General features: G+C 62.0%; 1 protein-coding gene across 1 annotated transcript in view; it reads right to left on the bottom strand.

The window, feature by feature from the left end:
• LOC119109780 (uncharacterized) overlaps window positions 1–16444 on the bottom strand; it is a 66152-nt gene that overhangs the window by 35534 nt on the left and 14174 nt on the right. The window contains exons 3-6 of the mRNA XM_037233533.1: window positions 8348–8744; window positions 7560–7798; window positions 6929–7379; window positions 6671–6757 (exon numbers count right to left, since the gene is read on the bottom strand). Of these exons, the coding sequence (XP_037089428.1) occupies window positions 6671–6757; window positions 6929–7379; window positions 7560–7798; window positions 8348–8744 (1174 nt within the window). The remainder of the gene's footprint in view (window positions 1–6670; window positions 6758–6928; window positions 7380–7559; window positions 7799–8347; window positions 8745–16444) is intronic.

Below are 16444 nucleotides of genomic sequence, written 5' to 3'. Positions count from 1 at the left end.
GGCGGCGTCAAGTCAGCTCTCGCTGATGGAGCGCGGGGGACAGCAGCGGCATCAAGTCAGCCCTCGCTGATGGAGCGCGGGGGACGGCAGCGGCGTCAAGTCAGCTCTCGCTGATGGAGCGCGGGGGACAGCAGCGGCATCAAGTCAGCCCTCGCTGATGGAGCGCGGGCGACGGCAGCGGCGTCAAGTCAGCTCTCGCTGATGGAGCGCGGGGGACGGCAGCGGCGTCAAGTCAGCTCTTGCTGATGGAGCGCGGGGGACGGACGCGGCGTCAAGTCAGTTCTCGCAGTAGCTTAGTCGGATGAGAGACTCTGATTATGATGTAGGCGGACGTGCCCCGCCCTGGCCTGACCCGCGTGCCCGGGTTGACCTCTGAACGTCGGGATGGAGTTTGCCGCAACACCCCGCCCGGCCCGCTCCCCTCTCCGTCCTGCGCCACTCTCGCCTCCCCTCCGTGCCGGCAGCGTTTGCCGCCTGACTGCGCACGGCCGGCGGTCGGTGGCCAGGCCAGAGGACGGTACCGTTACCAGTGACGTCACGGGCCGGGCCCGTCCCATCTGGCCAGGCAGCGGCTGGCCACCGGTCAAACACAGGGCTGGGCGCCGGCCGGTCACACTCCTGCTTGACCGGACGCCGAAGCCCAATGCTGAATGCGACGTTTTTGGTTTTGGTATGCTATGTTTTTATCCGTGCGTGGTGTTCTTGTCTGCCCGCATATAGAACCAGTTGAAGCACTTGCCACAGTGCACACACATACACACACACACACACACACATATATATATATATATATATATATATATATATATATGCTTTTTATATGAGTCCGTGCTCAGGATACTATAAAAAGCATGCCTTTTGCTTTTCACCAGGGATTGTAGGCACTGAAGTTTTTAAACATCAAACCATTTAGAGCTTTTTGCATATGTACTAGAAATGTTTAAATATAGTTGCGCATTACTGGTCCGAAGCGTCGCTAAAAAAAATACATCCATCGCATGATAAACACCTAAACGCTGACGCATAACCAGTCACACCGTCCTAAGGTGTTTCCTGCCATGTCGGGCCACACCATCTTTGAGTGTTGCCTTTCATTCCGAACCACGCCATCTCAGGGTGCTACCTTTCATGCCGAGCCACACCATCACAGGGTGTTGCGCTCCGTACCGAGCCGCACCGTCCTAGGGTGTCGCTTTCCATAATAAGCCAAACGGTCCTTGGATTTACCCTTCATGCCAAGCCATACCATCTTACGGTGTCTTCCATGCCGGCTCCGCCATCCTAGGTGTTGTCCTCCATGCCGAGCCACGCCACCTTTGAATGCTGTCTTCTCGCGCCGAACTGATGGTGCGCATTTGGTCACGCTCGCAAGTTTTTAAGGCCAATGACAATCATCGGAAGGTGTTCTCCGCGCGTGCAATGCTGGCAAATGGGTTCGTTGGGCAGCCGTGGGTCTTACGCCTTTACTGGAACGTGCGGTGATTTGAGCAAGTTTTTGAACCAAAAAACTGCCGGGGTAACACCACCATCTGCTGGCGTTAGTATCCGAGCCTCTGTCCCTTTTCCAGCTGACCTGTCTGAGGACAAAGCCTGTTCAAACCGTCCCAGCTCCCGAACGGAGCGTCATCACGGCCGCGCCACCCGGCGCCATGATCGGGCCGTGCTGACCGAAATATGCCGACTTATCTGGAGATCCTTAGCCGCTTCATTGTTGAGCGTGGTCTGAGTCGGTCAGCTGGCCCACTTCTACGTCACAAGCGACTAACTGCCGCCGTGTGGTCCGTAATTGGGGGTCGCGCGCCTCGGTTGACCGCTCCGGCTCGGAGGTACGCCAGGAACGCGGCGTCAGACGGCACGGACCGAGCGGGTCGAAGCGGTTCACGCTCATCCACGGAGCGGGGATTATCTACGTACAGGAATGCGGCATGGGTTCGTGCAGGCTCTTATGCACAGAAAGCATGCAGGATACATGTTCACTGCTTAGCCTGTACAGCTGGACTACATTAAAGCAGGGGGGTCCAGGGTGGAAGTTTGGACACCCGCCGAGAGATAGAGCATTTTGCGACTTGCAAGGACAGGAAAATTTGAGTGTCATTAAAGCAGCAATGTCTTGAGAGGTCAACATTGACACGTTTTGGTGACTACGAAGCACTATCTTAACGCAGCACATAAAAGATACGGGCAAGGCATTCCTTTCAAATGAGCCACGTAGCAGAAATAAAACTATCGTTACGACTTGAATCAAATGCAGCACAGGTTTGATCGCACACGTATGGCTACCGTAACGCTGGTAACGAAAATACCAAAACTAAGAAACGAAGAGAGCTCTCACTGGTGGCTCTACCAGCAAGCAGTGCTAGTTAAGCGCTGACGAATGGGCCACCGAAGCACCATCAGACGGGCCACCGAAGCACCATCAGACGGGCCACCGAAACACCATCAGACAGGCCACCGAAGCACCATCAGACGACAGTCGACGTTACGCTGAGTGGTTACATGTCCCAATTGGAAGAGATGACAAGGATTGTTCAAGGTGCTCGCGCACGCCCTCGGGCCGTGGAAGGTTGTGGAGCGGTCTCGCCAATGTTGAATATCGTCCGACGCGGCGACAGCGCTCCGACGCTCCGCGGCATATAGACAGCTATTCGTCGTTGGCAAAAACAAGTTTGTAGTCGTGCGAAGTTGGTTTGCGTATTGCGACGAGTTAGGGGATGTTCTGCATCGTCTGAGGTATTTGACGGGTCCCAGAGGTCATCAGTGCCCCTTTCTGTCCATGGGAACATACAAGTCACAGATGTGGAAGGTTTCTTACTGCATAATAGGTGGCACCCCAGGTCGTCAGAGAATTTCGGATGATTATCGGAGAACATGCAATGCCGTGCGGCTGCTCAGCTGGTGCGAAGCAGCCGGCAGCAGTAACGATCTCCTCTGCTGCAGAGTCGAGCCCGCCCAGTGAGCGACGCTCAGTAGCCGGCAGCCGTAACGATCTCCTCTGCTACAGAGTCGAGCCCGCCCAGTGAGCGACGCTCAGTAGCCGGCAGCCGTAACGATCTCCTCTGCTGCAGAGTCGAGCCCGCCGAGTGAGCGACGCTCAGCCGCCGACGGTCAGAGGTCAGAGTGTCAGCCTCGTTGGCATTCGGCACCGTCGCGCGTTATCGAGTGGTCACCACTTCCCGGGGCGTGATCGGAGCGTGACGGACCCTGTGACGGACCCTGTGACGCCGCGGCGCGGCTGCCGGTCGCCGGCGGCGGCAGGGCATGCCCAGGTCGGCCCGGAGGCCCTCTGCTCAGCGGGCGATCAAGCACGGTCGGTGACGTCACCGCCCGGAGTGCCCTCTGTTACTCAGAGGGAGATCAGCACCGGTCGGTGACGTCACCGACCGGGCCTCTTTTTTTTTTTTTGCTCAGCGGGTGAGATCAGCACCGGTCGGTGGCGTTCACTTGAGTCACTGGCTCCGATTGTTGGCCATTACGCGATGCGGCACGTCCTCTGAGTGGTGAGGGGAGATGCCAAAATTGCAATCTCGTGCCTTGATTTGTTTTTACGCCACACTTACGTTAACGTTCATTCCTCCTCTCCCGATCAGGGGAGAGGAGTTTCGCAGTCCTGCCCTCTCAAGCCTTTCCCCATTTCCGCCGCACTTGGCGCCAGAACATACAGAACGAATAAAGTGGGAAATAGCATGTACGCAGTTTGAGCCACCCAGCCGCTGTTGATACCTTGCGTGTAAAATGCAGCCTGCTGACCACACCACACTTTGACAGAACCGTGCACAAAGTTGTTGGGCAAAAAGCCATTGGGAAGCACCAGCATTCCAATGGCCACGCTGTAAATCGTCGTTACCGACACAGCTCATGCGCGAGCCGCCTGCGTGACATCAATGCCTCCTGTGGCTGTAGCACCGGGCTGAAGCGCCCGTCTGTCCCGACCGTCTGTCGGAGATTCGGAGATGTAGGCCACCATAGCACTGATCACTGGCTGTGGTCCGTAATATCCATATGTGCCGAGCCCGCAGCGCAGCCCGGTCATTGATCATTCTCACGATCTTCCACCGGCGTCATTCGTGCGATGTCTCTGAATCATGTCACGCCCGCGAGCCGACTGGCGTGAGCTCGGCACAGTCGTGCGATGTCCCTGAACTATGTAACGCTCGTGAGCCGAATGGCGTGAGCTCGGCACATTCGTGCAGAAGCCAGGCCAGTGAGCAGTGTAGATCGGGTCGGTCGTATTTCGAGTCGCTTGATACAGACCTGATGCACTCGAACAGCTTGTTGTGTCGTCAAAATTTTGCGTCGCCCACCTCGTGCTTTTTACAGCACGAGTGTGTTTACAGTTGCCTCATTTATATATATTCGCATCGTGTAGTGAAAAGCCGTGTGCACGCGCAAGACCTCCAGCGCCAACTGCCGGCCACATGTCAGATGGAAATGCATGCAACAAATGTGGCATATGGCATAAATGTTTCCCGTCGCTATATCCATAAATTTCTAGACATTTAGTGCAGATCCTACACACACAAATATTTTGACTCTGAGGCCATTTGTTGTACCAAGGCTCGAGCTCCACCTGTCTACCAGACCAAGACCAGAGCTCCAGCCGTCCCGCTGGCACAGGCCCAGGGCTCCAGCTGTCCGCTGGCACAGGCCCGGGGCTCCAGCTATCCGCCGGCGTAGGGAGGTCGGCCGTCCGCCGGCGCAGGACTACAGAGGGTCGGCCGTCCGCTTGGGCATGACTACAGAGGGTCGGCCGTCCGCCGTCGCGGAACTACAGAGGGTCGGCCGTCCGCTTGGGCAGGACTACAGAGGGTCAGCCGTCCGCCGGCGCAGGACCACAGAGGGTCGGCCGTCGGCCGGCGCAGGACGACAGAGGGTCGTCCGCCGGTGTAGGACCACAGAGGGTCGGCCGTCGGCCGGCGCGGAACTACAGAGGGTCGGCCGTCCGCTTGGGCAGAACTACAGAGGGTCGGCCGTCGGCCGGTGCAGGACTACAGAGGGTCGGCTGTCGACCGGCGCAGGACTACAGAGGGTCGGCCGCCGGTGTAGGACTACAGAGCGTCGGCCGTCCGCCGGCGCAGGACTACAGAGGGTCGTCCGCCGGTGTAGGACTACAGAGGGTCGGCTATCCGCCGACGTAGGACTACAGAGGGTCGGCCGTCGGTCCGCGCAGGACTACAGAGGGTCGTCCGCCGGTGTAGGACTACAGAGCGTCGGCCGTCCGCCGCCGCAGGACTACAGAGGGTCGTCCGCCGGTATAGAACTACAGAGGGTCGGCCGTCCGCCGGCGCAGGACTACAGAGGGTCGTCCGCCGGTATAGAACTACAGAGGGTCGGCCGTCCGCCGGCGCAGGACTACAGAGGGTCGTCCGCCGGTATAGAACTACAGAGGGTCGGCCGTCCGCCGGCGCAGGACTACAGAGGGTCGGCCGCCGGTGTAGGACTACAGAGGGTCGGCCGTCCGCCGGCGCAGGACTACAGAGGGTCGTCCGCCGGTGTAGAACTACAGAGCGTCGGCCGTCCGCCGGCGCAGGACTACCGAGCGTCGGCCGTCCGCCGGCGCAGGACTACAGAGGGTCGTCCGCTGTCCGCCGTCCGCCGTCCGCCGTCGGCCGGTCGGTGGTCGGGCCGGCCGCTAACGAGCTGACCATCTGTGCGTCCGTGGAGCGCCGACAGGTGCGCCACCACTGTCGCTTCCCACCGCGCCGCCACCGCCGCCGCTCTGGCAGCGTTCATTACCCCGCTTTCGGCCCATGGGGGCTACCCGAGAGCCGCACAAGGCCGAGAGAGCCGGCGTGGCTGTACGGAGCCGGATCGGGCCCGGGTTGAGCCGAGCCCTGGTCTGGGTTGGCGGCGGAGCTCGGTGAGGGCCGAGATAGCCGGCGCGGCTGTACGGAGCCGGATCGGGCTCGGGATGAGCCGAGCCATGGTCTGGGTTGGCGGCGGAGCTCGGTGAGGGCCGAGATAGCCGGCGCGGCTGTGCAGAGCCGGATCGGGCTCGGGATGAGCCGGGCCCTGGTCTGGGCAGGCCAAGAGAGCCGGCGCGTAACAAGCCGGCGCGTAAAGAAATGTTTGTGTGGTACGTAACTGAGTTTTTTTAGATCCGTACCACTTCTACTGATCACCTTATCCATAGACGTCATGTTCACGGTCGATATGTTACGATATGTTACGAGGCAGGATGATATGTTACATGTGCCGGTGATCAGATCCGAATCGGGAAGGCGGCGTTTTGTTTACTTCGCCGTGACCGCCTACAACGCACTACCGCAGAATATCCGCGAGCTGAGCCTTCCACAATTCAAACGCGAGTTGCGTAGCTATATCCTGCAGCAGCAGATCAATAACGGATAGCGACGCCTGCTTCAAATGAATTTAGCTAATGTGAGAGTGCGTTCTGCGTATGTGTGTCTGCGTGTGTACGTGTTTACGCGAGCCTCCCTGACCTACAGTGTTTTATTTCCATGATACGAGGTCTGTAATAGCCACATTCTGGATGGAGTGACCTTATGACGTGTAATAAATAAATAAATATATAAATACTGTATCTGGGGATGTTGTCGGCGCATATCGTGGAGCGGCTGGTGTTTGTAAGGCGGTCTGGTGCTGCCACTGCCAGACACCGCGCCGTCAGCCCGTGCCCGGGGCCGCAGCGTCAGCCGCCAGCCAGGCTCACCTTCTTGGTGCGACGGACCCAGTAGTCGAGGTCGGGCTGTGACACGAGGTCGGGCAGCCACGGGTGGTTGCGGTGGAAGCCCATGTACTTGATGCCCACCCAGTCGAGCAGCGGCGCGGTGGCTCGGCCGAGCGCGCCGCCGACGGCGCCGCCGGCCGCGCCCGCCCAGCGCCGCAGCGTGGCGCAGGCGGCTGCCACCGTCAGCCAGGCGGACAGGTAAGGCGAGGAGGCGGCCGACGGCGGCCGTGACTGGCGCACCGTTTGGCGCGCGTGATCGCGCAGGCTGCGATGCGCCGCCTCCAGCCGCGTGGCCGTGTCCAGCGACATGGTGGGCGGCAGGCGCGGCGCGGCGCGTTCGCCGCGGCTGCCGAACACGCTCGGCAGGAGGTCGCTCATCGAGCTCGACTTGCGCATCTTGGCGCGCCGATAGGCGGATGGCGGCGGCGCGCCGGCGCGCGGCGCTCGGTGGTCCTTCAGGTTGAGCGTGATGTACGTCTGCGGCGGGTCGGGCGGCGGCGCTGCGGTGGGCTCCGACGCCTCTGCCTCCTCTTGACCGGGAGGCTGCGCGGCGGCGCAGTCCACGCTCTCGTCCCCGGAAGGCTCATCCCCAGCTGCGTCCGCATGTTCGCGCCGCGCCTCCGGCTTGGGCAGCGTGTCCATGCTGGTGATCTCAATAGGCACGGCGCGGAAGAGGTCACTGTTGGCGGTGCTGCCGGCGACACTGACCGCGTCCTCGGCGTCGCCCGCCAGCTCCAGCTCGGCGTGTCGCAAGCGCAGGCCATCGATCAGACCCTGGCGCACGTCCTGCCCGTTGACATAGAGTGGTTCCAGCGGCAACAAGGCGGCCTGACCGTCGGCGCTGGCGCTGCGTCGCGGCACGCTAGCCCGCGCTACAGATCCGTCCAGCGACTCGGCGTCCAGGGCTTCATCGATGGCCGCGTCGATCTCCAGCTCGTCGTTCTCGATGTCGTCCTGGTCGTCGTAGTCGGATCCCTCGTCGCTGGCGCCATCGACTTCTATGGAGTCGTTGAGGATGTCTCTGCGGTCACCGTACGGTGGTTTGAAGGAAGTTTGGCGCGTCTGAAAGCTCTGTGACGCCATCAGCACGAAGTTGTCGTTGATGGACTGCTGGAGAGGCACGGACGGCATGGTCTGGCTGTTCGCTGTCGCCAGTTCCTCGGGAGACATCTCTGACTTTGGCTTTGGGTGTAATCGGAAGCTCTTTTTGGTCTTTATCTTCGGCTTCGGGATTTCGATTTCAGCAAAGCACTGTTGCAGATTCTGCAGGCTACGCGTCTTATGTCTCGTGGCATCTCGTTCTTCTGATGTTTCAAATGCGACAGTCTTGGGGACGCTTCGTAGCGAGGTGGCTTTGAGAGATGACGGCCTGCTCTGAACGCCCCCTGCAGGCTTCGATTTGAGTGACTCTGGTTTTGGAGATGGCATGGGTTTCTTCCTGGAGCGCTTCCATGTGCTTCCAACACCGTCGACCTCCTTATGGCTTCGCTTGGTGGCCTGACGCTCCTTATCGCCAGCTTGTCCCGTCTTCTCAACATTGTTCTCTGCAGCTATAAGTGGGTTCTCAAACACTCCCGACGCCCCTACCACAGCCGGGTTCTCATAAACCCCCGACGCCCCAAACGCAACCGGGCCCTCATGCATCCCTGATGCCCTTACCATAGCCGGGTTCTCATACACCCCTGACATGGTCACCGCCTGTGGGTTCTCATAGAGGCCGGTCGCCGGTGGCTGTGGGGCGTGCCTCGTCTTCCGCCGCGGCACGGCGTACACGTCACCGTTCTCGCTCGTCTTGGACGACACGCCACTGTCGCTGCCAGCCTCCTTGGCGTCGGGCGCGTCGTCCAGTGGGATGTCGAACAGCTCTTGCGCCGAGACCCGCTCTGGGCCGCGACGCAGGTGCGGCTTCACAATGGTGCCTGTGTTGTAGCGCATCTCGACCACCTCCTCGATGATCTCGGGGCACTCGCGCATCATCTCGTAGGTGCTCTCGCGCTTCTGCACGCGACTGTACAGCTCGTCGGCGCCATCGGGCTGCTCGAGGTCGCGGTCGGCGCTCTCCGGCCAGAGCGACGCCAGCGACGGCAGCTTGTTCTTGAAGAGGTTTCGCAGCGATCCCATGACGTCTGCGAGCAGTTATCCTGCCTTGCAAGCGCTGATGTTGATCGTCTTGCCGCCGTTGCGCGGCTCGAGAGACGGCGGTCACACGGCGCCAGTCGCCGAGCCTGGATAGATATCAGTTCGTGTCTCGGAGCTCCTCATGTGAACCGGTCCCGATCGTCACCGACGCTGGTCGCAGGTTCACGCAGACGCGCTCACACACCCCCTCTTCACGTCACCGAGTTGTCGACAGCCGTCGCTCGCCGACGTCGCCGACCCGGCAGGCTCTTGCCGACGGTCAGCGCGGCTCCGCCTGACCTCTAACGTCACCTCTGCCGCTCACGCTGTCCGCTCCCAGAGGTGGCGACGGCTGCGGACCACACCGGACCAGACCACTAGCACTGGGTCGGACAGCGCAGCCCGCCTCACCAGGCCTGCGCACAGGCTCCCCGGGAGACCACCGGGTCCGGCGCCGGCTGCGGACCACACCGGACCAGACCACTAGCACTGGGACAGCGCAGCCCGCCTCACCAGGCCTGCCCACAGGCTCCCCGGGAGATCGCCGGGTCCGGCGCCGGCTGCGCGCGGCCGCCGATGACTCCCAGCCGCCGACTGTGGCGCTGACGGAGCCTCCCGCCGCCGGCGGCAGAGTGTTCTGCTGGCCGCGCACGGCTGCCGACAACCTCCCGTAATGGCCGGCCGCGGTGAGCCGCCCGCCTTGCACTCCGGTCTCCGGTGGGAAGCTGCAGCTAAAAAGAGTCACACTTATGGCGCGCGGCCGGCTGTGTTCCGCATTGCTGGATGATCGCTGTGAGAAACACGCCGGGGCCACGTCCTGGAGCTTAGCGCTGATCCGACCAGGCCGCTCGGCTGGCAACCCGCTCTCCGACGGCTAGTACACTCAACACTCCGAGTAGTGGCGCAAGCTTGCCGGAGTCGAGAAGACGTAGGATCTCCTCCGCCAGTCCGTCAGCCGTCGCCTGTCCGCACCGACGCGCCGCGCAGACAACTGGCGTGCCCGACCGCGTCAGGCGGACGTGCCGACGACCGTACGCGCCGAGGGCGGCCAATGGCCAGCCGCGGCAGCGCCGCCTGGCCAATCGCCACTGCCGGCGGCGCTTCGTCGCGGATGAATGAGCGCCGGCGGAGGACGGCCGTGTGGCTCGGCGGCGCCCGGAACAGGCAGCGGAGAATGCAACGGCACGGGTCACTGCGTCCGCGGGCCGTGACGCGGCCCCGCACCGGTCAGGGGTAGCGCGCTGGAGGGTCGCAGTAGGCGCACCCGCGCGCCACCAGCCACGCTGGCGCACAGGCGCCACCGCGTTGTTAGCTGATTACGATTACGGGACATTTACAGCCAAAGAACGCGAATTGCTTGGATGTCATGGTCACCAAACACGGGGAGTCTACTCAGGTGGCGAAGCTGTATGGTAGGCCCGTTAGCTGCCGTGATAGTTTTTTCACAGAGACGGAGAGCGCCTTATGCTCTGTTCATAAGAGATTGCCAAATCGCAAGCAAGCACAAGCTGGTGAGATTTCCCGCACTCACCCTCATATCACAGGTCAGGGAAGTGTACAGAAAACACACAGCTAGCCTGCTAGTTCCTGACGTGGGCATTGCTTCAGAAAAAATGCCATATGTGAAAGCACAGGAAAGGTTCACACTCTTCGCCACTCGAGATGATGAGTGATTTACTGTCAGATACCATGCATGACTGCCGTTTACAACGTGCTGAACGAATCTGTAGCAGCAGATCTGAGTTTGCATTGGCATTCGGTACAGCTGCAGTTGACAGTAGAGTAGCTGTGCCTATGGATAGACACCCAGGAATGTAAGTGTTGTTTATGGGAGCAACAGCTTGCCAGGATTTTTAATGACGGTCCTTCGAATCCACGCCCATACACCCGCTTTATCTATGAATGGCAAAATATCGTGCTGTCATATCGCATAGTTTTTATGCCTGAAGGGATATCTCGTCGATGAAGTCCATTGGTTGTCAGGCCGCGTTTACCGCACTAGAGCGTGTCACGTGACTGTGTGTTGCTAATACCACAGGATGCGGGAAGCTGGACTAACTTGTGTGTGAGAGCCGGTGCAGGTCGGGGAGGACCCATCCCTCCCAGCCGAGCAGGCCGTGGAGGTCTGCAGGCGGTCCCACCGCCGCATCTCGGTGCGTCGCCCTGCCCGGCTGGGCCGCCCGTCCGACACGGGACGGAACGGGACGGGACGCACGGCAGCGGAGGCCGGCCATCTGCCTCCGGCACGGCTGCGCGTCACAAAGGAGGCCGCAGCGCAGCCGGCCGCGGTGTGGCGCAGCTCCCGCCCACAGTGTGGCGCCGGGCCACACCAGCGGCTGCCTGCCGTGAGGCCGGGGTCGGGCCGGCCACCAGTAGGGGAGGGAGGGGGGATGGGAGGGCGATAATGTCACGGATGCCGTGGCTGTGACCTAGGTCTGGCGTAGGCACGTGGGGACTCACGAAAAGTCGAGGCCAAAATGCAATTTGTATATATTTTCATCAGACATCTGTACGCGGATAATCCTTACGTCATTTCTAGAATTGGAACAGCAAATGGTAGATTTTACGGGAGCTGGGCCGCCGCTTCTTGCCTGCCCCGCCCACCACAGCTCCCTGTTTTCCTGCGCTACTTGTCTGCCCCGCCCACCGGAGCTCTCTGTTTTCCAGGCGCCTGGTCCGCGGCTGTGCGGTCATCGTCAGGCATAGAAGAGAATGAGAATGGCAACACTCGTCTGATGAGCTCAGCTCGGCGAGACTCTGCAGCAAGAGCGCGCTGGGCCGCCGAGACAACCCGCCATCCATTGTGATCCAGTCAACGGCGCCAGCCAGCGCAGGAGTCGCAGCGCACGAGCGCCCGCACTGATCCGGCGATTGTGTGTGTGGGACCGGCCGTCACTTCAGCTCGCCTCGGTCGTGAGGCTGAGGCAGATCCACTGACTCGCGCTGAGTCAGTGGATCTGAACACAAGCTGTGTGGCCCGTTCGGGTTCAGTTGGCACCAACCGGATTGTTTTCGACGGAAGGGTGAGCAGCCACTGTGCCAAACAACAGTTCAATTTCCCTGATCAACTACCACCCAGCCGCTGTGCTGGGCGAAAACCTCAACTCCTTTAGTCAATTGTCCACATGTTTGTCTGCCTTCTCGGTAATGTGGGCGTGTGGGAACCTCTCCATCTAATCATTCGCAAATGTGTAAGGAAAATATCATGCTTGCATTGCATTCACGACAGCGGTGTTCTTTTTTCATCCAGCCTATGTGGAAATCCAGAATGTATCCACATAACTTGCAGGCTTAGCTCCATCGCCTTTACGTGATTTTATTAGACGACTGTCATCTGCATCGGCAGGGGAGTAGAGTCCGCTGCCACCTGCCGTGGGGGCGTGTCAGCGCGTGCCACGGGAGGAACGCAAGCATGTGTAGCGGGTGGAACGAAGCATGGACGAATGTGTCGTGGATGATCAGAGAAACGTGCAGCGCAGGGTAGATGGATACTGACAGAGGGAGACAGATAGGGAGAGGGAGAGAGAGGGGGAGGGGGCAAGAGAGCAAGAGAGAGAGAGAGAGAAGGAGAGAGGGGGAGAGAGAGAAAGAGAGAGGGGAGAGGGAGAGAGAGAGAAAACGAGAGAGAGAGGGAAGGAGAGAGGGGGAGAGGGAGAGGGAGAGAGAGAGAGGAGGGAGAGATCGAGCTAATCACGCTCATTGCGGGGACGAAATCATCTATCGTGAGAAAAGACCGACACGTTGCGCGGATGGCGAAGGTGCCTGCTCCGGCATGATCTTGATGGCGGTATCTGCTGCGAGCGGACGGACACATACCCCGTGATATGTCCTTGGCGTTGGTATCTGCCAGCGGACGGACACATACCGCGTCACATAAGTTGCGTGTAGGTTGCCGGAGGGGCGGGTATCAAGACCTGTGATGCCGACCCAGCTGTATTCCGTGGAGACGGCGGTGTGTGCCGCCGGACGGTGGACGCACGTGCCGTGGGAGGACCAAGCGGCATGCCGTGGGAGGACAGCCGGGAAGCAGGCCAGCCGCTGCGGCCGGCTGCGCCCCGCTGGCCACCATCCATCAGCTGCGGCCGCCCCACTGTGAAATGACGCCTACTTGGCGGCCGGGCAGCGATGCCCGTCCGGTATCGCACGAGTGCCGACGGCCAACAGATGGCCGCGCCGCCGACCGCGCTCGCTCGCGCCGGACAGGTACCAACAGAGGGACCACTTCGCAGAGGTCCCCCCGCGGTGAGTCCAGTGTTCGGCGGTCACCAGCGTGGGCCCGGGGCCAGCGACGCCGACCATTGCCAGCGCATCTCGAGGAGCGAGCGCTCCCACCGCACGGGCCCAGTCACGGGAGCGAGCACGGCAAACGGAGCCTCCCGGGAAACATCCGCCAACTGAGAGACGCCGGCGAGATTCATCACATCCCACGGTGCCGTCACACTTAACACCAAACAGCGCGTAATCGCCTCTCACGGTCTCCGCACGGTCTCTGTACGATCACCTGGCCATCTGACTCAGAGGCAGCAGTCCTGACGCTCCGCTCGCCATGGCGCTGGTTCTCGGCTCTCGGGGACGGCACTCGTGGGACGGCGCCGGCGGCCGGCCGGCGCCTCACGCGCGGACGGAGGGTGAGTATGTGCGCGACGCCTCTCACGCGTCGGTGATGGGCCCAGCTGTCGGCCCCGGCCGGCGACGGCCCGTCCACAGCCGGCCGGCGCGCCGCGCACACCAGCCGGCTGGCACGGACGCGGTGGGAGGGCGCGGACCTTTGCTGGACCGTCGCGTGGGGGGCTGGTCAGGCCGGGAAGACATGACGATATGCTTCAAGTGCTCCGTAGGGTAGGATTCGTGTGCGATCTCGTTCTTTGAGACGGCACGATTTAGCGACTACATACCTATCAGACATGATTAGCATTCGTCATAAATCCAGAAGCACCCAGGCTTTTTGAATGCATGTTAACGATGTACCTGTACTGCATCCGGCACTCTCAAGTTTTACTGCCAGGTAAGCCACGTACACAAAGCGATCTGCAAGACAGTTGCACTCCATCGAGAGCCTAAAAAAACGAAAGGTAGCTGACCGACCGAGCGGCCGCTCTAAGCAGCTGAAGCCGCCGCGGTGTGCTGCCTGGCGTCAACGGGAGAAGTGGCCAGGCCCCCGTACCGCTGTCCGGGCGACCTGACGGACTAAGGGACGGCGCAGTGTGCTGCCTGGCGTCAGCGGGAGAAGCAGCCAGGCCCCCGTACCGCTGTCCGGGCGATCTGACGGACTAAGGGACGGCGCAGTGTGCTGCCTGGCGTCAGCGGGAGAAGCAGCCAGGCCCCCGTGCCGCTGCCCGGGCGATCTGACGGACTAAGGGACGGCGCAGTCAGGAGCAGCGAGGGCCTATGGCTCCCGGGGGGCTGCTGACATCCTGTCAGCCGCGCCAGCTCTGGGGAGAGCGCTGGACTTAACGCCTCAGGCAATGTGAGGTCAACGTCCACGTGTGACCGCGATCTGGCCACCCCAGACCGGCGTGCACCGTGTCATATACTGACAGCGGCGGTGTAGATGCCCAGGCGATCGCCCGAGCCCCGAGGTGTTATCGGTGCGGCCCGCAGCGCACCATGTCAGGTCACTGGCACATGCCGTTCGACCTCGACCTGCCCGCTGCGTGGCATGGAGGGGCGGTGCGTCCGACTCCGACGGGGGCAGTTTGACCCGGTCCCAGGCCTGCCCGCTGCGTGGCATGGAGGGGCGGTGCGTCCGACTCCGATGGGGGCGGTTTGACACGGTCCCAAGCCTGCAACAAACGGCGCACTCGCCGAAGCGTGACCTGCCTGCTTAATGAGCCCTGACGGTAGTACGCCGGTAGGCGGCACGACCTGCGGGTAACGCGTCCTAATGACTTGATTTGCCGCGCCGTCACGCTTCCAAGGCGCGCTGGCGCCGGTTTTCCGCGTGACCGCAGCGGCGACGACGAACGTCTGAGCTGGTGAGCCCTGACCGCGCGGCGTCGGTGGAGGGCAGCGCGGCCCGTCCTTACGCCGCCCCGCCCCGCTGGCTCGGGCCGTCCCAACACCGCCCGCCCGGCTGGTGGGGCTGTACCTACACGACCCCGCCCCGCTGGCTCGGGCCGTCCCAACACCGCCCGCCTGGCTGGTGGGGCTGTACCTACACCACCCCGTCCCGCTGGCTCGGGCCGTCCCAACACCGCCCGCCTGGCTGGTGGGGCTGTTCCCACGCTGCCCCGCCCGGCTGGCTTGGGCCGTCCCAACACCGCCCGCCCGGCTGGTGGGGCTGTTCCTACGCTGCCCCGCCCGGCTGGCTCGGGCCGTCCCTACGCCTCCTGCCTGGCTGGTGGGGCTGTACCTACACCACCCCGCCCGGCTGGCTCGGGCCGTCCCAACACCTCCTGCCTGGCTGGTGGGGCTGTACCTACGCTGCCCCGTCTGGCTGGCTCGGGCCGTCCCAACACCTCCTGCCTGGCTGGTGGGGCTGTACCTACATCACCCCGCCCGGCTGGCTCGGGCCGTCCCAACACCTCCTGCCTGGCTGGTGGGGCTGTACCTACGCTGCCCCGTCCGGCTGGCTCGGGCCGTCCCTACACCTCCTGCCTGGCTGGTGGGGCTGTACCTACACCACCCCGCCCGGCTGGCTCGGGCCGTCCCAACACCTCCTGCCTGGCTGATGGGGCTGTACCTACGCTGCCCCGTCCGGCTGGCTCGGGCCGTCCCTACACCTCCTGCCTGGCTGGTGGGGCTGTTCCTACGCTGCCCCGCCCGGCTGGCTCGGGCCGTCCCTACACCTCCTGCCTGGCTGGTGGGGCTGTACCTACACCACCCCGCCCGGCTGGCTCGGGCCGTCCCAACACCGCCCGCCTGGCTGGTGGGGCTGTACCTACGCTGCCCCGTCCGGCTGGCTCTCGCCGTCTCTACACCGCCCAGCCCGGCTGGTGCGGTCTGACCGGGGCCGGAGGAGGAGCGCTGGTACCGCGGCGCCGATGACAGGACCGCCACTGAGGCCGCTGGTCCAGATCAGGAGAGGGCCGGCGCTGTGGTCACAAAGACGAAACTACCACAGGGATCGCTGGCCGAATCAGGAGAGCGCCGGTCCACAGTCCTGACGACAGTGCCACAGGGACCGCTGGCCGAATCAGGAGAGCGCCGGTCCGCAGTCCTGACGACAGCGTGACAGCGACCGCTGGCCGAATCAAGAGAGCGCCGGTCCGCAGTCCGGATGACAGCGCCACAGGGACCGCTGACTAAATCAAGAGAGCGCCGGTCCGCAGTCCTGATGACAGCGCCACAGGGGCCGCCGTCCGAATCAGGAGAGCGCCGGTCCACAGTCCTGATGACAGCACCACAGGGACTGCTGACTGAATCAGGAGAGCGCCGGTCCACAGTCCTGATGACAGCGCCACAGGGACCGCTGGGCCGCTGATTTGCCTCCATTGCTCATATCGTGATAGTCACTAGTTTGCCTATATTGCTGCTAATGCAAGAAACATGTATTTGTTATTTGGCGAAAACATGGCACGATTCCCCACTTTCATTATCAAGCAAACATTGGCTCCATTGTAGTAATATTGACTCCATTGTACAGCAATGTATGATAGCTCGACGTTTGAGCTGTGGTTGTGATCACGATAGGTTGTG

This window comes from Pollicipes pollicipes, unplaced genomic scaffold (assembly GCF_011947565.3).
Source record: "Pollicipes pollicipes isolate AB1234 unplaced genomic scaffold, Ppol_2.1 Scaffold_7231;HRSCAF=8579_pilon_pilon_pilon, whole genome shotgun sequence".
NCBI classification, from domain to species: domain Eukaryota; kingdom Metazoa; phylum Arthropoda; class Thecostraca; order Pollicipedomorpha; family Pollicipedidae; genus Pollicipes; species Pollicipes pollicipes.
Note: the sequence above shows the minus strand (reverse complement) of the source record. Positions and strands in the feature narration are given on the sequence as shown.